This window comes from Pinus tabuliformis, chromosome 7 (genome assembly GCF_031772625.1).
Source record: "Pinus tabuliformis cultivar Carrire ecotype Pingquan chromosome 7, CPIR1, whole genome shotgun sequence".
Lineage (NCBI taxonomy): Eukaryota > Viridiplantae > Streptophyta > Pinopsida > Pinales > Pinaceae > Pinus > Pinus tabuliformis.
In genome coordinates this window covers 911,645,681-911,669,445 of record NC_142293.1, presented here as the reverse complement: position 1 = coordinate 911,669,445, position 23,765 = coordinate 911,645,681, and the positions used below count along the sequence as shown (strand labels likewise).

The window sequence follows — 23,765 nt, the reverse complement described above, 5'->3', positions numbered from 1 at the left end:
TAACTCATGAGGACAACTCGATTTCTTCACTAGCTAAGGCACAAGCAACAAGACCTTGCTCGCTACATTTTCAACACTCTCTCTTAGTGAAAAAGGTACTACTGGAAGAGCCTCATCCACCTAGATCTATCTTCAACACTACCACATTCTCTGCTATTGCAGTTGCTCTCTCTGAACTAAAAGACTTCCTTGCTTTCTCTTGCGGAATCTGATCTGATGACCTATTCTTTCCAATCATGCTCTATGAGTCTATCACCTCAGTCATAAGTTCCATGTACCCCATGTATCTTTGCGGTCGCTTACTCTGGTTGAAGGTGGTACTAGGAGGTCCAACTCTCTTTTGATTCTTCCTAAACAACTCTTTTGCCCACTTGGCTCCAACTCTCCCTAGACTGGGAGTCACTGACTGAGTGGCTACCCCCACTTGCCCTGGGCTTTGTTCCTAATCATCCGGCTAGTCAGCCCCCACTGCAACTAGTTACGGCTCAAACTGAGATATTGGTTGAGGCTCCTTCTTGAGTACCTTCTTCTCATGTACTCTAGCCTATTCTTTCTCTAAGGACTCCCTCAGAGCTCTACTCTTCTCAACAATCACTTCTCTACTCTGCACACTTCTTGCCATACTGCTCAAGGTTGTGCCTATCTTTACCTTGAACTTGTAGAGATTCTTCTTCCTCACACATATCTGCTTATTACATCCAGAAGCTAAGTGTTGGAGGTAATCCTTACCTTTGTTGAAGATGACATCATAACCCTTGTCCTCGAGGGTAGCTACTGAAACAAGATTTTTCTTCAAGCCTGAAACATAGAGGACATCTCTAAGATGGAGAGGATTACCTGACTCACTTTGAAAACTGAGGGTACCAACTCGTATAGTCGCCATTTGCTCATACATCTCCCCAATTGTTGGTCGATCTAAATTTGCAAACTTGATCATGTATTAAATTGGTTGGGTGAATTGCAAAACATATTTAATCTGTGACCAAAATAACATGTCAAGAATAGTGTCCTTGGCTACATTAGCATTATCTCTATCAGTGTTAATTTCCTCCCATGATTCAGATGTCACCATATTAGTTAAAGCTTGTCTCACCTTCACTAGTCGCCTAAAGGTGAGGTAATAACTTGTAAATCTTGTTTTGCAAGTTTAAGCAACTGCAACTTGAAGTGCCATAAAAGTAGTTTACCCTTGTATGCCCTATGATAAATTTAATGAGTTGCTTCCCTCTCTTGTAAAGCTCATTAATCCATCCACATTCTTTATGCTTCACAATATCATGCACCAAAAGGTTCAATGTGTGCACCAAGCACCCAAACCAAAAGATGTGTGGATGAGTATGTTCAATAACTTTTCCTGCTACCTTACAATTTGTTGCATTATCAATGATCACTTGAACCACATTATTAGGACCAACATCTCTGATTGATTGCAATAGGAGATCTGCAATGTTTTGGGAAGTTTCACTGACAGAGGAGGATTCATGACACGTAATAAATACTACACCACTAGCAGAAACACCAAGAATATTTATCAAATGTTGGTTTCTATTATTTGTCGACCCATCTAATACAATGGATACCCCACAATCCACCCACTCATTTTAAAATATGTCAAAGTTCTTTGAACCTTTTCTTTTTCTCTTTCATATTGTTCTAACTTTCTCATAGTTGTGGCTTTTGTATCCTTTTGGGGCTTCATTGATGGCCTTAACCATATCATGCCAATAGGGAGAGCGAAGCACATTGAATGGTACACTGCAAGCACAGAGAAATCAGACTATCTTTCCATCCACATCATCCCTCCCAGCGGCATTAAGGAAATCCCCTATTGTTCTAGCTCCAAAGGTTGCAAAACTACCATGAGGAGATGAGCTACCAAATCTAGAGGTTGCACTTGATTCAGCCTAAGTTTTTTTGTTTCTTGCTTTTTTGTTGTGCAACCTCCTCTATTTGGATGTATATTCTTCTTTTTCCAGTTGAAACGTTTGGGAAAATTTGTATCCCTATTGCACCCTTTTTCTCATCACTGTCCATCACCCCACAAAGATGCCTCCTCACATGGGTATATGAACCACTATATGGTTTTCCTTCATGACAACCACTAGGGCACAAAAACTTGTAGCTTCCACCACCTTTTCCCCCTTCAAGTTTGGTCACATAGTTCCACAAGGGTGTCAATGCAGCTTTCCTCTCTAGTGTTTCAATGTTCACTTCAAGTTCATACCCTTCCTCTTCAAACCCTTCCTCCTCATCATACATTGGGTCACTATATGGGGACCACTATCCTCTTGTTGTTCTTCCCTTCTATTCCTACTCCCCATTGCCATCATGAAAACCGAAAGTGGAATGATACATAGAAGCCAAAAGAACACCATCTTGGAATATGAATATAGGTGGTGGACAATGTGCAATTAAATGAATAAGAAGAAAGAATGGAAAAGAGTAGGAGGGGGAGGAGAAAAAATACAAAAAACAATGACAGAAAAATGAGGGAGTTTGGGGTTTGCAGTTATTTCTTTAGCTCTTGTAAATGGAAGCCCTTCTTTACTCCTTCAAGCTCCTCTTCCTTCACTGCTCCTAGCTCCTCCTTCACTCCTCCAAGCTCTCCTCAAGTCTCTCTTCTCCTCTCTTCTCCAAGCTCTCCAAAAATACAAATGTGAGAAAATGAGAGGAGAAATAGACTTTTATTCCCTTCATTATCTTCCCTAACCCAAGTTAAACCCACCCCCAACCACAATTAAACAACAACAAAAATTTTAAAAATGGATTTTGTGGGTCTGCACGACGGAACTGGTCGGCGGCCCACGAAAGCGGTCGAAATCCGCCAAGAGTCGGCCCCAATCTGCGGTGAATCCATCGGGTGATCCGGCCCCAAAACCACATCTCGGGTATACGGAAATGCGAATCAGGCTGGACGGTTGCCACAAACCAAGAATTGTTTTTCCGACCCAATCCGTGTTTCCGAATTTCCGGGACATGTTTCCAGGGCCGAATCACCCACAAATCCGTACTGGTTGCGAATCAGGGTTTTGATCCCGGGGGGCATTTCGTGCAACACTAGTCTAGACTACTCACAAACTAACTAAAAAACAAAGTTAATAAATTTAGTGTCTCGTTAAATTTTTAGTTGAGAACAATATTTAGAATATATCTCATGTGAATCACTAAAATCAAGCAGATATAAAATGTTAATTCTACATGTAATCACTGCAGAAATAATAAGGGTCTGCTCATAGTGTAAATGGAAACATGATTATTTGAATTAGTTATAATTTACTAGCTAAAATTAAGCTCCAAGTTATTTCCGTTCAACTTTTAAAGGAAATGCTACATTTGGGTAAGTTGGTAACTTATAGGTCAGATTTAGCCATTTAGTATTATACTAGGATATGAATTTTCAGGAAAATAATGGGAATGTCCTATAATGGGGACCAAAGAAGACATGTTGGCCCTCCTCACTTATGTCAGGACTCAGGAGGGGAGGCCCACATTTCCATGCTGCCCACTAAGGTAAAGCTGTATGATGTGACCTTTTTGTGTGCACTAATGAATTTTCTTTGAAAAAAAATGATGACATTATCACAGAATTATTGATTGCATTTATGTGATCTATTGTTTGCATGGATAGAACTATTTACCTAACTTTAATCACTACTGAAGCAAAAAATGGTAAATACCAAAGTAAGTACCTGATGTGATAATCCCCAATGTGCATAGTCCTTAACCATGTCAATACTAGAAGTACATTGAATATCAACTCGATGAGCCTTCAAATCAAAACCTTTAGAGATACCCTTTGATTGCCACCCATTCAAGACCTGCACCACACTTTTGTTACATCTCCTAGATTCAAAAGGGGTGAGAAAAGAGAATATTATCTATTAGTTTCTATTTTCAATACCTTAGGGGCAGCAGAATCTTTCACTTCTAGCTCATGAAAAATATCTGAAAGAAGTAGGACACAGAAGCCATCAAAAGTTTGACATGCACTAAACATCCTTCCCCTATGTTCTCGTGCATATGCACTGTTGGGAACCATACATTTAGTGACAGCTGTCCCTCCCTGTTTCATCAAAGTTCACCATGTAAGCTCCATCATTGTAAAATACTCAATTAAACCCCAAAAAAAATGCATACAATGGTATAAAACAGTAAGCAAAAGGGGAATAAACAATAATAGTGGCAATATTCCATGGATTGGAATCTTGGATGATTGGCAACATAATTCACATTGAGTATCACCCATACCAAATTCTGTTTAGTGTTTTCCAAATTCGTGATATTTTGCACCAAGATTCCCTTCTGAGTTACTATGCGTCGTCTTTTCACAATAAATGCCTCAGAATCAGAATCATTTTCACTTTGATCACCAGTACTACTTGTTTTAGAGCCAGCATGATTCTGAAATGACTCCTTTGAAGTAGATTTGTTGCAAGCAAGAAGGCCTTCACTACCTGAGTTAGTTTTGTCCAAAATCCTCCTTTTCACAGAGATAATCTTGGATGAGAAATGTTGCATGTCACTGCCTGTCTTAACACACTGCATTTAACACAAATTAGATGCTCTACATTTTATGTCATTTCTTGAACTGCACAACAACAAAAAAGCAACAAATGAAACTAAATAAAATGCATTTACCTCAGAGCAGCTACAGAATTTGTCATGCACCTTCTTAACAGAAAGAATAAAACTGCCTCGTGAAGCATGTATCTGCCCTTTTACAACGGAAGGTCTGGCTGAACTTTCAAATCCAGAGGAAACAGTACATTCAAGTGAGCTTTTTCTAAGGCACAATGGTGCACAGTTACTACCACTGTCACCGTTTATAATATTGTCACACAAACCATATTTTGTTGACGACGTCTGTTCCTCAGATATTGATCTACTGAGTTCTTGTCCAAGTTTATCGCTGGAATTTATATCACAGTATGGAATATATCCATCATGTTTATTATAACTAAGAGACCTCCATTCCACATCTGAGTTATCTCTTCCCAGTTCTTTCAAAGCTTCCTCTAGAATTCCTTCCTCATCTTCAAATTTCTGTGCTGCGGCTTCCATTTCTGACAGGTTATCTCTTATAAAAACAGTCCCTGCACTGCCACACGTACAATCCCTTCCCTGTATTGCTGCTTTACCTTGGAAATATCAAATTGAGATATAAGAGAGTATAATCACATAAGATGTTTGCATATCTAGCAATAACTCAGAAAGAAATGAGACTAAAAGCTGGTCATACCATGATTGAGGCATACAGGTTGAAAATGGCATTCACATGTAATGAATGCCACATAACATGAATGTTTACAAAGATTGCAAATGAATGTGCTTGGGTGTCCCATTAAAAAGTTTGATTGTGCTCCTAGCTTCTTCAGTGACCAGCGCACAAGGTGCTGAAATCTCATCAGACGCACAAATGCAACCTTTAAGTACCTCTGACCTACTGAATTTACAGAGGATTTATTTCCTGCTTCACCATTGAAGCTAGAGGCCTTCTCAGAAAGCAGCATTGCCTCTTTGCAAAGCAGTTCCTCATGTGGGAGAAGTGGCATCCTGTTGAGTAGCTCATAACGTTTGCATGCCAATGCACCCATTGGAAACCAATCAATTGTTGCAAAGTTCACAGCCTCTCCACAGTTGAATCCTGAAAGAATCACTCAACAGTAAGTCAGAAAATACAAGGATGAAAAAATTAGAAGCCTTAAAAATGCGTAACTTGTGTAAGAGAATCAATACAAAGACCTGAAAAATACACACCGTGACTAAAACCTGCATGATATGCTCGAGGAAAAGTGATAACAAACTCGCCAGGTTTTTGCACAGCTTTATAAACAGGGACTCCATGCTCAGATAAAATCTTTGGAGGAAACATCGTTGTCTTCCCTATAAGCAAATCATATGCTGCATTCTCACCTCCATTTAAGAGTATTTCCTTATCATAAACATGCTCTCGGACTACATTTTCAAAGTCAGAAGCAGAATGACCAGGAACACCATACCAAGTCTTGGGTGCCCCACAATGATGGTAATTAATGCTGCCATGGAAATAAGACTGTCATAAATGTTCCCTATCTGCAAACTAGAAAAAAATCTCTATAAAGTGGTTTAAACCAGGAACCTTCCTGAAACTAGCTGGATAGCTGTTAATTGATACTTGGGTATAGACCTCAGTGGAACACGTACCTATACAAGGAGTGATCCTCAACATGCCATGCAAACATACTAAACAGCATTCCAATGTAAAGCATGGGATCTGTTACTCCCTGTCAATGTCCAGTAAGATACAATGAGAGACTTTTACAAAAGTCACTGATCTCTATCCTAAGGTTATATATGCTACAAGGAAGTACATGAGATTACCGGAATAGCAGTGTCAAGAAGGCGTAAGGTGGAGTTTGGAAGTCTTGAAAGATGCTGCAGGTATATTAAACAAAATTACAAATCACACTCTGGAAGAGACACAATATGGAAGAAATTGATGTACTATAAACTTACATATTAAAACAGTTCAAACATAAAGTGTAGAAATTTTACTCATGTTGCATAATGTAACCATAAGAAGATTAAAATCTAACCTTTAAGTTCGACTTGCTAGTTCCGAGTGGATCATTTTCTGATGACGAGAAGGCACTTCCTTCAATATCACAAGCATACTCCACAGTTGTGGTCTTGCCACAAGATATCTCATGCCAAAATTCCTCTTCAACAAACTTAGCAGGCAGATTGCCAGAACTAGAAAATTTCTTAGTAAATATCTTATTTGCTATCCTCTCGTAATCACGGAAGGAATAATGTCTGAAACATAGTAGAGAACAACCAAATAGTGTTAAAAAATTAAACTATAAACTAGTAGAGGTTGATCAAACTGAACCAGCCTGCCCTTGATGAACAATGAAAACCAACTAGTTATGAAACTCACCTTCCACTCATAAGGAATGTAACTCTATCTTCAGAATCCCAGTTGGCAAGTCTCAAAGGCTGCACCCGAGTTGTAAACTTAAACCCTGGCTTCTCCTTCATCAGAACCATGCCTGCAGTCACTGAGGCAACCAAGGGAGAGATGATCTTGCAGATCCCTGCAATTAGATAAGAGAAATTAGGCTACGACAAATGGGTTCCCATATCATCACAGCTTGAAAGTAGATACACATCACCTACTTTGAAATGCTGATACCCAAAAAACAAAAGCTGCAAGAATTTTCTTTAAGCTCTAGTTACTCTGAGACAAAACTTTTAAGACCCAGCTGCAGAGTAACATAAACAGTAACAGAAAACAGACATCATATAAACTTGCTTCATGATTTAAAATTCTGGAAGAAATATTTCATTTGATGGACTAAAATCATATACTGCCAATTATCCTAGATTCCTAGTCTATCTCACATTAGTGCATGTAATAAATGTTCTTGTAATGATCCACTGCTAGAGTCTTGTAAGATTTTCCACTGATTTCAAAAGACACCTAAATTCAGGAATTGAAATGCAAGTTGCCATAACATCCTATGATACACCCATGGGAGTGTTGTCCAGACTCCAGTGGCAAGCAGCAAAGTGATCAGGCTTAGACCCAGGTTCAATACCCTCCCAAGTGGGTGCAAATGAGGCCAGGTGCAAGTCCTGGGTGACTCTGATGGCATATACACACCCTTCATAGCATGGCAGCTTGCCAAATAGACTCTATAAGGTGTATTTCTCAATAAAATCCCCTCCAATACAATAGATGTACACCAAACCCTAAAAAGATTAGTTCTAAGAACAATGGTAAATAGTACATGGGCAACCTCCTTTCAGTTCCAAATAACCTGTCAATGCTTTTTCAAGTGGCCAACACATTTGATCTCCAGCTGTGTGTTGTCCAGACTCCAGTGGCAAGCAGCAAAGTGATCAGGCTTAGACCCAGGTTCAATACCTCCCAAGTGGGTGCAAATGAGGCCAGGTGCAAGTCCTGGGTGACTCTGATGGCATATACAAACCCTTCATAGCATGGCAGCTTGCCAAATAGACTCTATAAGGTGTATTTCTCAATAAAATCCCCTCTAATACAATAGTCTATAGATGTACACCAAACCCTAAAAAGAATAGTTCTAAGAACAATGGTAAATAATACATGGGCAACCTTCTTTCAGTTCCAAATAACCTGTCAATGCTTTTTCAAGTGGCCAACACATTTGATCTCCAGCTGTGTTGTCCAGACTCCAGTGGCAAGCAGCAAAGTGATCAGGCTTAGACCCAGGTTCAATACCTCCCAAGTGGGTGCAAATGAGGCCAGGTGCAAGTCCTGGGTGACTCTGATGGCATATACACACCCTTCGTAGCATGGCAGCTTGCCAAATAGACTCTATAAGGTGTATTTCTCAATAAAATCCCCTCTAATACAATAGATGTACACCAAACCCTGAAAATAATAGTTCTAAGAACAATGGTAAATAGTACATGGGCAACCTCCTTTCAGTTCCAAATAACCTGTCAATGCTTTTTCAAGTGGCCAACACATTTGATCTCCAGCTGTTGATTAAAGGTGCAATCACAATGGTATAACATGTCCTTTCTAATAAAGCAAATATACATCCATGATTCCATTGCCACAGGCAGACTTGAACCCCCAAAAAAATATTCTAGAATAGAAAAGTTACCTTGAGTACTGTAGTGCACTTTCTTTATAATCATGAAAAACAGTTATATTTCTTTGAAATATGTTTAAGTAATGCTTCTAAGCAAAGAATGAATAATACATGAGATCATCTCCCACTGTAAATAGCATAGGGGATCTTCCACTGTAAATAGCATGGGGGTTTGCATAAAGATATTTGTCTGAACATGTATCTTAGAATCAAAGCAATCAAAAAAATAAGAGATTAGTCCAGTTTTGACAGCCTACAAACAATCATACCATATTTTGATGCAACCGGTGCAATACTCTGAATATATGCCAAAGGATCTTCAAATTCCTCCTTTGTAGGAGAAAACACTGGACAGAAAGGAATATTATCTATCCAGCAAGATTTACTTGTATTAAACTTATCAACCTTGCATTTTGTGAAATCAGCCCTAATCTCTGAAGTTTCTTTGCATTGTGCAAGCTTTTCTGCCCTCTCGGAAAATAATACCCTTCGTGATTCCCGAATCCGTAGTCCATCTCCTCCACTCCTAGCCATTGTATAAGTATTTATATTTGTTCCATGAAGTGTTTCTGAATTCTTTAGGATCTTTTTCCTGCCAAGGACTTCTAAGCCAGTTTTATCTTCTCCACTCACACAAAGTCTTCCCTTCACCTGCTCAGTAACAAGAAAGTTACAATGCCTTACAACAAAAAACTACTTAATTACAATGAAAAATAAAGAAATCCTTCTTCAGCAACAAATGAAACCAAGGTTCAATTCTCATAAGCATGCCACACAGTTCCACTGTTTACCCAGAATTTCCATTATTTAGCTCATGCTTACATGAAGAATTACTGGCCTACATTCCTTAGTATTTTCTTATAAGCAAAGATATTGATTCACAAACAAGTATTTACTGGTGTCTCAGATAGAAGTAGGTATTTACTTAAATATGAGGTTGATTAACAATGGTTTGATTGTGATTTTAATTAAGAAAAATGAAGTACAAGGAAAAGCTTTGATGGTGGCCTGGATATTGTTCCTGATTGCTGTCCAAGTTATTATGCATAAATGTAAGTTAATGACAAGATGCAGATGCAGTTTAGCCTGACATTTAGGTTAATTAATCAAGGCCTAGAATCTAAATATGAGAAAAAGAAGCAACATTAATATAAGAAGGAGCCCCTCACTTTAACATTAGCCTCAACAAGGTTAACCAAGATAGCTCCATGTCAACAAGGTTGCATTTGTATGTTAAATAAGAAAACTGCACATCAGCTGGGAGTCCTCGGTATGGTGTCTGAGACAAAGGAAGTACTATAAATTTCCTCTAATTTGCTTCATTTCCTCATCATTATCATCATTTATGACTTTGCCATTTTGTGTTTTTGGGCTGAAGGGCCGCAACCTCCTTTATTCTTGCTTACAATTCTTACTGTATTTCGGCATTCTGAGGACAGAAGTCTGCATATTTTGGCCAGCCACTTGCATGTGAGGAACGTTGCCTGCATTTAATGTCAGAATGAGGATGGTAGCCACCGTTTATTGTGTAGAGTTGGAACGTGCATAAATGGAATACAGCCTAATGAGAAAGCACAGAAACCTGCAAAGGATTGTAACTGCACCAAACATATTGATGAAGTTAGGATGTTGACAACATATTTCACAGAAAGAGAGTATAACCTGCCTGCATCTGTTGAAAATTTATGCAATGAATCACATTTGAAGAAGTAACTTCGGTCCTAGATCAAAAGTAATAATGAGTTTGACTACATTTTAGTTTCTTTCTTTCCCAATTATGAAGCTCGCATGAGTTCATTAACCAATATCCCAAAATGGATATGACTAAATTGGTAAATTGTAGGGTATGTTTCCATGTAACTTATTTATGGTGATAGTTATGATGACAGTACATGTTTAGCTAGATTTATGATTATAATTGTGCTGGTCATACTTGCATTATTATAAACTGTAGAAATTTTGTCCTGGAGGTGATGTATTGAGTTGGAATCATTTTGGATATGGATGAATGTATTGAAGTCCATGCTGGTCAAATGGACACCTACCAGGAGAAAATGGTAGATGCATAGTTGTACATTTGTATTTTCCACAGAGATCAGTTACACACTTTACGGGGATTTTATGCCTATTGCAATCACATGTTGGCCATGTGTCAGGAAAATGGAAATCCCAGCAAGCTTCACAGGAGACATGGTTATTAGCACAAACATAATAATTTCTTACACTTTATAGTAAGGGGCTTTGAGTCACTAAGGTTAGACATCTTTCCCATAGCTATTTGGAAAATGAACTGTAATCATACGCAAGCCGTCTCTTGGTATCTAAGGGATACGTTGTGTACCTAACATCATCTTTATTACATAATTAGACTCTGTATATTAGCTACTTTGTCTCTATGATCATAATTATGTAAAAATATTTTAGTCTCATGCCTTGGGGCATTATTTCAATAATTGCAAAAGGCGATTGTCATGTACATAGGGGCCTAATCACTTTTATTAGTAACTTAGGGTTTAAGTTAGGGTTGTATAAACAAGGGTTTCCCTCCTCTTTTATAACAGTAATTATATTATAAATATAATCAGATCTTTATCAGGAGCTCTTACTCCATACTATTTGGATTTTGGTAAAGAACTGTACTCATATGCAAGACATAACTTGGTATATAAGGGATATGTTGTGTACCAAACCACATTTTTATTAGGTATTGGACTCCAAGTATGTGATATCTTTTGTTTCTAAGCTCATAATTATGTGAAAAAAAAAATTAGACTGATGTCTTTAGCATTATTTCAATAACTGCAAAAGGCCATTAAGTGTGGAGGAAGAGACAACTTTGCAACTATGTATTAGGCATTATTTCAATGATTGCAAAAGTCATTGTCATGTAATAAGGACCTAATCACTTTTATTGGTAACTTGGGATTTAAGTTAGGGTTTCTCCCTCATTTTTGTGTAAAACAGGGATTCACCCCTATTTGATAATAGGAATTACTTGTCAATATAATCAAAGCTTCATTGAGGGCTCTTCTTCCATATTATTCAGATTTGAAGGTGCTATCCACCCTTGGGTGTGCAAGTGCCCCCGACTCTTTTTTGTGCTTGTTTATTTATATTGTTGTGTGCCTCACTGCTATCATATTTCTTGTTGTTAGCTTCAGTTCTATAGTTGTCGTTGTAGTAACATTTTGGATACAGAGCAACATTATCAAAACTAGTTTGCCCCAACATTACAAACCAAACAGGAACTAAATGAAAAATCAATATAAACAACAATGTAGTGAAAGATACATAAAAATATTCAAATTTAAATAAATGCATATAAAAATGTATACATCAGTGTAAAAGCAAACCATTAAACACCAAATTTGTCAAGTAAAGCACTATCATGGGACAGTCCCCTATTATTCTATGCCATAAGGTTCAACTTCAAGACAGAGTCCCATCAAACCCTTGCTCAAAGGATAAAAAGGTGTTTGAGAAATGGACACCATAACACACTGAGGAGGACTAGTGTGGATCTGTCATAACATAATAATTTCTTCATGAAGGACTGGGTGAATCCTTACCAGTTAGAATCTCCCCATCAAAGTTAGAGCTTCATTTTGCATCCATTGTTGCAAGTTGTTAAGAGTTCACCAACTACACTGGAGATGCTAATAAGGTATGTTTGGAATATCCATTGGGCACACACTTTCTGATCATTAAGAAAGTTCATTTCTTATTGCCAAACTCCAGCATCAAGTATTGGACCTACTTAATCTTCTTTTAGTTAGACTTCACAAATTTAGGAAGACACTAAGAAGTACAAGAAATTTAGAAGAAAAGCAAAAGAGGAACACCAGATTGAACAAGCAGAAAAGATAAAGTTACTACGTTTGATCTTTCTTGTGCTCTTATTTATTTTGGAGTTTATGGGAATAAATCATCATAATGCTCGATTGTCCATTTGGCTTGGCTCACAAGTGGGACTCTTGAGTATCATTTATCCCATACTAGACCAGTCATACCCCCTTGATCGTGTTGATCATTTGTCAATCCACCGAAGTATTTTAATTATTTTATTTAGTGAGATTATACACAACCTTTGAAGTCAATTTACCACACGAGGGTCACGACATGTTTTATTTATTTTTGACTCTCGATAGTGGATCCCCCCATCACAAGCGTTGCAATCATGAAGAAGCAAGGAGTTAATTTTCATTTAGATCTCCAACCTGATCAAACACAACACTTGAGACCAATCATGGCCCTTGAAAATGCTTTCTATCTCCTCTTGACATGCAATCAACCTTTGTTGATTGCAATTGTAGAGGATCAAGGGCTATTTATTAACTTTTTTTAAACCTGGTGGGGCATAACACCCAAGTCTATCAATCTCACACAAGCTGTGACCTTGTTTTTACACTAATCCCAATTGAGCAAGGCTTGATGGCGACACCCTCCATCAACATGCTTCAAAATTGAGGGGTCTTTAGGGAGATTTTATTATTCTCCCTCAATCATGATTTACTAACCCAATTGCAATCTCAAGTCAAAAGCATACTCGATTTATATATACAGCACTACCATCTACAGTCCCTAAGGTATCCAAACGGTAAGGGTGCAACCTTGATTTACGGAAGTTTGAATATGGTTCAGTTTTACCATTATGTGAGGCCTACAATAAGCACCAATGACACACTACCACATGCCTAACACTTACAAAAGTTCCATCTAATCAAAATGTGGCATGTGTCTTCAAGTGGGGCAAACTTTTATTTTAGTATTCAGAGTTGAAAGATTTATTCAGAAGTTTAAAAAGAAGGAATGTCAATCGATCAATCACGGTTGAGGTTGTGCTCTCAAGGAAAACCTTATTTTTTGACTTAGACCATGATCGAACACATGGATTACAATCAACAGGTTCTAAAGGCATTTCTTTTAAATTCTGGCAATTGCTACCTTTGAGGTCCATTGCGACCAATCACCTGATGCCCTGGTGTGTTTGCCTACTTTGAAGCTCCTAGCCCACCATCAAAACTAAAGTGCACCACTTTGGATTTTGGACATGCCCTGTGTCCCAAAGCAAGAAAACTAAGTTCGATAACACGCACCAAGCAGATTTGAATTGGTCAAACTTAGATTTGCAAGGGGATGGCTTGCTACATTTGTTTACAAAATGTTTGAGAAAGCATCTCAAACAGAAGAATGAAGAATTAAGTTAACAAAACCTTAAGGAATGACGATGAGATACCAAGAAATGCATCTCGAAAAATCGGAGCATACAAAGAATAGTGTGGTAAATATTGTTTCCTTAACCATATTACTCCTATATCAAGCTTGTACACTCTAAGAAGTTATCAACTAATTGCAACTCATAAATGAGTGGTGACAGAGCCTTGTCACAATTAAAGTAGGAGGGGAGAAGGAAAAGAACGACGAAGAAGAAGATGAAATAGATGCTCCTAAGCCACTCGATGCTTCACAATAATAGAACTACAAGAGGAGTTTAAGGAAGAAGACCCAAACCAACCTATAACCTTTCAAAAAATTAAAACAAGAGAGCAAGCCATCTAAAATGAGGAAGAATTCATGATATATTTAAAGAAATTAAAGATTAAACAAGGGAACCAGTACATCATTTGATAACCATGTGAAATACATTGGAAGCAAGAATAAAAGAACATAAAAGTTTATGGTTGAAATGTTCAAGAACAAGAAGCAAGGAAGGTAAACATGAAAGAATTAGCAAACGAGCACATGCAAACCATATAAAGCATGGAAATAGAAATCATTCAAGCTGAGAGATAAGATCAAAGCAAACCCATAATGAAGCTTTAAACAATTTACTCCGAGCAGAATTAGATAGATAGAATTGCCATGAGTTGTTACAAGAAAATGAGCTTCTAGGAAAGGTCCAAAAGAGGACATCCCCAACATTAGCATGCCACCATCAAAGCCTAATTCAAACATGATACCAGTGTCAACAATTTCTGGAACAGCACAATAGTTTTGACCATAAAGATGAGCTCATTACAGTGAAACAATTTTTTCCCATGCCTTTTGCAAAGTACACTCGGAAATGTCAAAATTCTATAGCATGTGCAGTAGAATACAATTTTCTGATGTAATAATTACTTCCTAATGAATTTTCAAACAGTATTTTTCATGCCATTGTTATCATTGAATAATTACACCCACAAAATCTCAACTGTAAATGCAGCGGAAACTATAAAGATTATAGAAATATAGCCATGCACAATAGACAATAAATTTTACCCTGGGAAACCCAATCCAAGAGAAAACCCAGCAACTTTTCTTAAGGAGAAATTGTCTTTTCAGCAAGGTTTACAAATCAGAATTTGTCTAGAAATCTGAGCCAACTTTACAACTGAAATCACCAGTCAAACCTGGTCAAACTTCTGCTAGTTAATGTTGGTCAACAGTCAACTATGGTCAAACTACAGTCACACGTACAGTCAAACTGCAGTCACACTGCTGTCAACTACAACTGTACAGATCAACCAACTCGCTGGTCAAACTCGGTCAAACCATCACACATGCAGCCTCTAAGAGCAGAAGTGAAATGATGAACAGATTTCTCCTCGACTGAAATTTCTCCTCCACTAGAAAAGATAAAATGAGTTTGCTATGTTGATTTAGTGTCTCCTCACATGCACGTCTATTTATATTGAGCTCTAATGTTGAGTAGCGACCCGTCAAGAAGCCCCTCATCACAAGAAACCCCTTCACTTATTGAGCCTACATTACAACTCAACATTAGACTAGAATTGTTTATTCCACTGGTGGGTGAAAACCCCCATTAAATAAACAAATCAAACCTGCTCTATAAAAAATAGATCACTCCATCCCGGAGTAGGAAATGTGGGTACCGTGGGCCAATATCCCCAAGCCAGACACTAGAGCTAATGGGAGAAAGACTGCCCCGAGCCATTCACCCCTAGCCAAATCAGCCATGTCCCCATGAGTGAATGTATCATTCTGCTCTAGTCAAATTAGCATGACCTCATGGGAGAATGTCTACCCGATGCTGCAAACTGCAAAGAATCAACAAGAAGTGTACATAGAGGCACATAATAGGTTGATATTCTTTTGCTTTGTCAGAACTTAATGAAGTTTTCGACTGTATGATTATGTTTCATCGAGGATTTCAGCGTTACAGCTTGTATTTAGGCATAACCAGCCTAAACCATTGGTTACTTGGACCTTTTCATCCTCACATACTCTCACAAACACTTTTCCTAAGAAATGTAGGTGGATTTGACTAAGCAGCTCAGCTAAATCATAATAACAGTAAATACATGACTTTTAACATTTCGTATTGCTTAACCCTCTCCCCTTACACTTAGAAATGAGAGATGGGTGAGGTTTGGATATATCATATTATAGTGTAGGTGGAGTTAACAAAGTGGTTAGGTTGAATCATAATTAACTTAGTCTAGTTTAAAGGGCATTGGATCAATGTTTATAACGTAAATACATGACTCTTAAAATTACTAGTTAACCCTCTCCACTTCCACTTTGGAAGAAGAGAAAGGCAGGTTTGGATCTAAGATTTTGCTTAAATAACCTATATCTAGATGAGAATTGTCTTGGCATTGGTGTATATGATATATAATATCTCCCATTGTCACACAAGACGATCCACCCACTTCCCTCTCAACATTTTGTCCTTTCGTTTGCTCAATTTAGCATTTTTCGTTTGTGATTTCACCAAGTATTTGATTCAGTTTTCAACATTTTTCTTTATGGAAATGTGTATGTGAAGTTAGTATATATATTGTCACTTTCGTCTTTTAATAGTTTGTTGAGTTTTAAATCTTGAGATCATGTCGGCCTAAAGGACGTGAGAAGTGGTGTATATATAGCCTAACTCGGCCTCACTTGAAGAAAAGCAATTCGACAAGCAACTCAACATACACTCGGTCAAGAAGTGTGAAGAAGAAAGCCTACAAAGAGAAGTGTGAAGTGATAAGAAGGATTTCTTTTGGGCAACGGAGGAGGATTCTTCTGGGCAACAAAGAAGGTTTCTTCTGGGGCAACGAAGGAGGATTGTTCTGGGCAGCAAAGGAGGTTTCTTCTGAGGCAGCGAAGGAGTTTTCTTCTGGGTAACCGAGATAGAGATCTAGAGACTGAGATTCTCTAGAGGAAGCCTTTGAGACCATAGAGACTGAGTTTCTCTAAAGGAAGTTGAGAAGAAGCATCGTGAAGGATAGAGACCGAGTTTCTCTAGAAGGAGCCGAGGAGAGCAGTTCAAGATCAAGAAGAAAGTTGAGAAAGGGAACAGGCAGAGCATCAAGGTTAGCGACAAGGCTCTTGGGAGGATACTAGATTCAAGGGTCTGTGTCATGGCCTTGGTACTCGTCAATTGAAGATCTAGAAGAAGAATTTTGATCACGTTTTCCTCTCAAGAGATGAGAGGTTTTGGCCCTAGTTGAAAAGCCTACATACTATGTCACTTGTCTTTTATTGTGCATATTGGTAATTGTCTTGATGAAAAGAACATAATAATAACATAACTTGAGATGCTTTTGAGAGACATGACAATATCCCTTCATCCTTTGACACCTTCAATTTATATAGATCATATCTAAGTGATATGATCTTTTCTATTGTGCTTTTAGAGAAAAGTTCTATCGACTTATCATATATTTCTTTAGATGTCTCCAGCTTGTCTACATAGGGAGTGAGAGGATCTTTAATAGATTCCTTAAGAATCTTTTGAGGCAAAGGTCAATTGCAGGATCTAGGAGAGATGGTATTTGATAACGAAATGATCTCTGTTATTCTAAATGCATTGACTGATGAACAAGGTAACCTCATATCTACTAGGGAAGAGGAAGCTATCCCATTCATCAAATTATGGTCTCTCTGCAAGGCAGAAGAAGATAGGTTGAAGAAAGAAAGTAACAAAAGATCAGATAGAAGGGATCAATCAATAACAAGAAGAAAAGGGAAATTTGGAAAGTTTGGTCCTCTAAAGAAAAAGTAGAACATGGCTAAGGAAAGATGCTATGGTTGTCAGAAACTTGGACACTATAGAAGAGATTGTCCTAAATGAAAGAGGGACAGGGAAGAAGCCCATATTACTGAGGAAGTGAAAGAAACTAAGACAAAGAAGCTTAAGAAGGAAGAAGCAAAAAGATCTCTACTATGACTAAGATGATCTTCTTCACTAAGAAGGTACTTTCCACTTGTAATTTATATATAGGAGGTAGTGTAAATAAGATAAGATGCATCAGATTAGAAAATAGCATCGTAGTAAAAGCATTAGAAGTAAGAGCTCTTGACATGGGAAGAAGAAAGGATGTCTTGAACAAGTTCTATTCATTACAAAGAATGGGAGCTCTTGGCAACCTCATTAAAACCTCAAGTGATACTTAAAGAAAGAAGTAGAGGTCATCATCGACTGGGATCATCATACAATAGCCAATAAGGAAACATCTGTCGGGTAAGGAAATGAAAGATCCTCAAGTTTCTATGATGGAATCCTTATGAAAGGATTCACCAATCTAAAAGGAAAGCAAGAGTTTCATCAGGAATTCCAACTCGTGGGGTTCAAGGGATGATGGTATGATGACATAACAAGAAATCAGATCTAAAGGATAAATTCCTTTCATTCAAATGAAGTTGCTACAGGAAATCTGGATGACGAAAAAGAAACATGAGGTATGTATGCTTACATAGGATATTATGAAACTCATATGGTTGCAGAAAATATGGATCACTATTTCCATCTTGGGAAATATGATCAAAAGAAGAAAAGATCTCCTCCTCTAAAAGATTGCAGAAGAGCATAAGTGACACTAGATAAAATCAACATAATATGTTCTCATATGAACCATGAGGAAGCTGACTACAATTAAGGAACTCTAATTAGAAGCTCCTGGGAATGAACTGTGTGAAAAGAAAGGAAGACATTGTAAAATATGCAACAAAGGTAGAAGGCATTCAACATCCGAAGTCCAAGCAGATTTGACTGGAATATCTCCTGGAAAGATATGAAAACACTGAAGAAAGTCGGAAAAAGATGGAGACCCTTGACAATGGGAGATGTGGCAACCTGTATGCAGGATGCTGATACCTACAGGAAGATGTCATGATGAAAGACCATCATAAAGGTAATGTTTGATTTAAGTGTTCATTTATTATTTTTGAACTAATATCTGGATGGGCTTATGTAGGACTGCCAAAGGGAAGATCTGTGGATGACTTCCAGGAAAACCATATTGAAGGATGTAAGATCCTTCCAGAAAATATGGCATGAAAGAAAGCAAAATGACATGAAGCAAAGCCAGATGGAAAACTGATGGATCACTTTCTGATGAAATGAGGACATGACTAACTCATGGATGAAAGTGATGGATGGTTTGTGCCCTATGAAGAAGTCCCTGAAAGATGAAGACTCCATGACAAAAGAAATTGATGACATCGAAGAAGAAAGGAGTTCTTCAAGCAGTTGGTTGTTCTGTTGTAGGTCCCTAGTAAAGAGGGAGCCTGAAAAGAAGTTTCTTACTTGGAAGAAACTTGAAATTCCTAAGCCAAGAGGGAGCTTAGGTACATTCCTTTTTGGTAGGAATGAGTACATTCCTTTATTGGAATATGTCCTCCCTATCTGAGAGGGAGAGATAGACATGACATTTTGATCTTCACTTGGAAAGACAGAATGGAGGATTGGGTAATCATTTGGCATCTGAAGCTCTTTGAGGATGAGATAGGGCATCCAATAGAAGAGTAGTCGTGGAGGACAGATATTCTTTGAGGGTTGGGGAGTCGAAGATAAGAATAGTCCTCATGAAACATACCCTGAGTACCCAGGTAGGGGATGTTCCGAGAGAGACCATGATGAGTATCTATAAATCATTGGTGTCGCCAGCATTGAGCTCAGATCTTGTGGAGATATGGAGTTGTTAGTCAAGGCCTTGCTATGTGACAATGCTGGTTGATATGATGCTATACAAATGAGTTACCAATCCGAATTCTTCTTATGAGAAATTCTTCAGATTGAGAAAGTCCAAGTACCATTATGAATACCTCCCTAGTTAAGAGGGAGTGTTGAAAAGTGTAACTAGGTTCGGTCTTCATAATGTCATGTAATTATGATTTTATCTAATGTCATGTAATTATGAATTTATGTAATGTCATGTAAAGAAGAAAAATAAAATTAGTGTATTGACTTGCTTCATGGGTTTCATGAGCAAGAGATTTTGTGGGTTTCATGAGCAAGAGATTTTGTTTTTCAGTCGACTCCCATTGAGAGTCTTTAGGAATTATTTGTCATCTAGTCATAAAATGATAGAGTCATTGTCATGTAATGAAGTCATGTTACACTTTGTAAAAGGTCAAAATTGTCTATGTAAAGTATCCTCCAAGACCTTGTCACTTATCCTCTTCAAGTCGGCCTACAACGATGGAAGAACATGCTAGAAGAAGTCGGCCTAACTCTTGAGATTGTGTTGGCCTAAAGGACATGAGAAGAAGTGTATATATAGCCTAACTTGGCCTCACTTGAAGAAAAGCAATTCGACAAGCAACTCGACATACACTCGGTGAAGAAGTGCGAAGAAGTGATAAGAAGGGTTTCTTCTGGGGCAGCGAAGGAGGATTCTTCTGAACAGCGAAGAAGGTTTCTTCTGAGGCAGCGAAGGAGGATTCTTCTGGGCAGCGAAGAAGGTTTCTTCTGGGGCAGCGAAGAAGGATTATTCTGGGAAGCAAAGGAGGTTTCTTCTAGGGTAGCGAAGGAGGTTTCTTCTAGGTAATCGAGATAGAGATCTAGAGACCGAGATTCTCTAGAGGAATCCAGTGAGATCATAGAGACCGAGTTTCTCTAAAGGAAGTCGAGAAGAAGCAGTGTGAAGGATAGAGACCGAGTTTCTCTAAAAGGAGTCGAGGAGAGCAATTCGAGATCAAGAAGAAAGTCGAGAAAGGAAAGAGGCAGATCATCAAGGTTAGTAACAAGGCTCTTGGGAGGATACTAGAGTCAAGGGTCTGTGTCATGGTCTTGGTACTCATCAATTGAAGATCTAGAAGAAGAATTTTGATAGGGTTTTCTTCTCAAGAGGTGAGAGGTTTTGGCCCTGGTTGACAAGCCTACATATTGTGTCACTTGTCTTTTATTGTGCATATTGGTAATTGTCTTGATGAAAAGAACACAATAATAACATAACAAAGAAAATACTATAAGCTAAGAAGTAAAAGTATATCACAAGCAATTATCAAGTAGAGAAATCTTTTAACTATTCATGCCCTAGATTTCTCAACACTCCATAGCTTGCAGCGTTGTTTTTGGATTCTAGAGGCCATTTAGAGCCTCATTGGTTATGTATTTTGTCGCTGATATGTATTATACTCGATGCCATTTTGATACATTCACCTTTACATGGTATATATACAAGTAAACTTTGCATATTTTGTCTCTATTGGTTTTAACTTTTAAATCATGGTTTTAAATCTTAAAAATAACTTTTTTTCATTATAAGTTAATTATTTCATGTACTTTTTTTAAAGATCAGTTCATTGAGATCTGACCAATCCGAATTTGAAACCTGGTTTGATAGGTGGACCGATGAGGTCACCGATTCCAGTTTTGAATACTATGACACTAAACCTACAATATTAGTTTATTGCTTTTATGTGTTTGAGGTATAGAAAGCCCAATCCATGATGATGGTATTACAATTAGCTTAAGACCTTTCTCAACCTAGTGTTTATAAACTCACAAAATTGGATCCATCGATAGCATATTCTAGATGTAAATGTAAAACAAGTGGAAAAATAGCACAATCATAATATGCTCTTGGCATTAGAGGGAAGTTTCCCAATCTAATGAAGGTTTCCTTCGCACAACAATTTTTTTCTTCTATTGAGATCTAGGTATACTTTTTTTAAAATTTCAAATTGCATCACCTTCGTACTTTGGAGGACCGCAACTTTATAAATATCTACTAGAAGGCCATATTTTGTACTTTATTGATTTTTAGGTGCATCAACATAATTATTGTGAACGGTGTTGCTAACTTTCAATTAGAGTGTGTATTGAAGGAAGATGCAAGCTTTCAATAGGTAATGGAGTTAAGGTTAATTTGTAAATGCAATGTTACTAGATTTGTGGAGCTAAGGAACTATTACAACAAAATCTCACACTTCTTGAGATAAAGTCCTAAAGCTCAATTGCAAAGCCCTATGTACTCAAGAGGGGCCATTATCATCTCACCAAACCTCCTCTCGTTTTTGGCCAATTCTCCTCCAACTCAAGGGGGATCCTCCCTAGTAGATCATAAGGATCTCATACCCCAATCAAACCAAGTCAAGAGACCCCTAAGACTTCTACTTTTATTACCATAAACCAAACAATTGAACCATTAGGGTTTAGGCGTAACACAGGATTGCCAGGTTTTTTAGTCTCTAGATTTGAGTTCAAAGAGAAGATGCCCAAACATGTACAACCAAGGAAATACAAGGTGATTTTGAAGAGTAAACCCCAACAAAACATAATAAAGGATTTATGAAAGAAAAAGGCAATGGAGGATAGAGAATTAATGTCTTATCTTGCCAACATTCTTTTTGGGGCATATGGGATCAAGGTCAACACATTTAAAGAGAAAAGGAGTGATTTTGAAGAGTAAACCCCAACAAAACATAATAAAGGATTTATGAAAGAAAAAGGCAATGGAGGATAGAGAATCAATGTCTTAGCTTGCCAACATTCTTTTTGGGGCATATGGGATCAAGGGTCAACACATTTAAAGAGAAAAGGAGTGGACTTAGGTTCAAAGACTAGTGAAAACCCACTCATGTGCCCTAGAGATTCGACCTAGACATATATCCATCTTTAAAGATGGATAAGGAAGTGAGCTACACTCGGGTCACCTCAAAAGAGCTCGTTGAAAGATTTGTTCAACAAGAGTAGTGAGATAAAGATACTAGCAACACTTTGGTTAATATTCAATAACCATCATCCATAAACATAGCCAAGATGAAGAAATAAAACTTAGATCACTATGCATCCATTCAAAGCTCTACCAATATTCATCCAGCAAAAGAAGACCATCCACATCCAAAGAAATCTTCTAAGATGTCACTCTACTTATTCCTCCATAGCCAAAAATTAAGAAACTAGAGAAAATTTTAGAAATTCAAACGTGCTAGTGGATTTCTCCCCTGTACCTTTATTTATAAAGGAGGTGCCCAACTTCCTTTACATTAAAATATTATTTTTCAAGGCTAAAAGCCCCTAATCTAGCTAATCTAGCCTATGTAGGGGGCAAAAGGCCCTCTTCACTAATCAAGATTACAATTAGCCCACGAGGCTTTGGATTGATGGTAAATGGGTGCATTGTTAAGGCACTCCTTGTGATAGGTCACCAATTCACATCCCTCGTGGGTGTTAGTGATCCGGACTTATGCAGAAATGCAATAAAATACAGATATACACAAACATAGAGATGCAGCAGAAATAAAACCTCATTTCATTAATATCAAAGAACTGAAATATGCTTACACACAGAAATGGAAATAAACTAGCTCGGCGATGGTAGCTTATCTCTGAGAAGAGACGTGGCAGCTACATGTCTTTGAACTGTGTTACAATGAGGCTAAAAGGCCTATTTATTAGGATGAAGTGCCAAAACTGTGGGCCCCATTTGGGTAATTAGTACATCAACTTCCCGGGGTCATAACTTTGGCATACGATCTCTGTTTGGCTATCATAATACCTCGTTTCAAAGATCTCAAAGAGAAGGCTGAAAACAAATTGGTAAACTAGTTTGGGACTTTTCTGATCTCTCCGTTTTCCCTAAAAACGCCTTTTAGTCCCTCAAAACCTGAAAAACTGCCAAAAATAGTATGTTGTGCTACAATTAAGGAAACTGAAAGAAAAAACAATGGGGGTCCAAGTGGAATAGGTAGGTGGCCACCAATATCCACCTAGATCAGTCCTCCCCCCTTAGGAATCAATGGTCCCCATTGCGTTGAGTGCCTCCATGAGATGGGGAAACTTCTATTGAACTTGGTCCCTGGTGAGCCACTTGCCTTGGTGCAAGAGTTGGCCAACTTTGACAACCCGATATAGTTGGATCTTCTGTTGGCGAGTGTTCTTGATCTACGTGTCCATGATCCGATTAGTTGTGGCCTGTTCCATGC

General features: G+C 38.0%; 1 protein-coding gene across 6 annotated transcripts in view; it reads right to left on the bottom strand.

Annotated features, from left to right (window-relative positions):
* LOC149250626 (uncharacterized) overlaps nucleotides 1-23,765 on the bottom strand; it is a 68,083-nt gene that overhangs the window by 10,166 nt on the left and 34,152 nt on the right. For 2 of the 6 annotated variants that reach the window (XM_089459154.1, XM_089459155.1), the window contains exons 2-13: nucleotides 9,791-10,219; nucleotides 8,891-9,272; nucleotides 6,920-7,076; nucleotides 6,576-6,795; nucleotides 6,361-6,414; nucleotides 6,184-6,263; nucleotides 5,758-6,035; nucleotides 5,240-5,644; nucleotides 4,639-5,138; nucleotides 4,249-4,539; nucleotides 3,902-4,063; nucleotides 3,690-3,818 (exon numbers count right to left, since the gene is read on the bottom strand). In XM_089459154.1, coding sequence (XP_089315280.1) covers nucleotides 3,690-3,818; nucleotides 3,902-4,063; nucleotides 4,249-4,539; nucleotides 4,639-5,138; nucleotides 5,240-5,644; nucleotides 5,758-6,035; nucleotides 6,184-6,263; nucleotides 6,361-6,414; nucleotides 6,576-6,795; nucleotides 6,920-7,076; nucleotides 8,891-9,155 — 2,541 coding nt within the window. In that variant the 5' untranslated portion in view covers nucleotides 9,156-9,272; nucleotides 9,791-10,219. The remainder of the gene's footprint in view (nucleotides 1-3,689; nucleotides 3,819-3,901; nucleotides 4,064-4,248; nucleotides 4,540-4,638; nucleotides 5,139-5,239; nucleotides 5,645-5,757; nucleotides 6,036-6,183; nucleotides 6,264-6,360; nucleotides 6,415-6,575; nucleotides 6,796-6,919; nucleotides 7,077-8,890; nucleotides 9,273-9,790; nucleotides 10,220-23,765) is intronic. The other 4 variants (XM_089459151.1, XM_089459153.1, XM_089459152.1 and 1 more) reach the window with 3 other exon arrangements.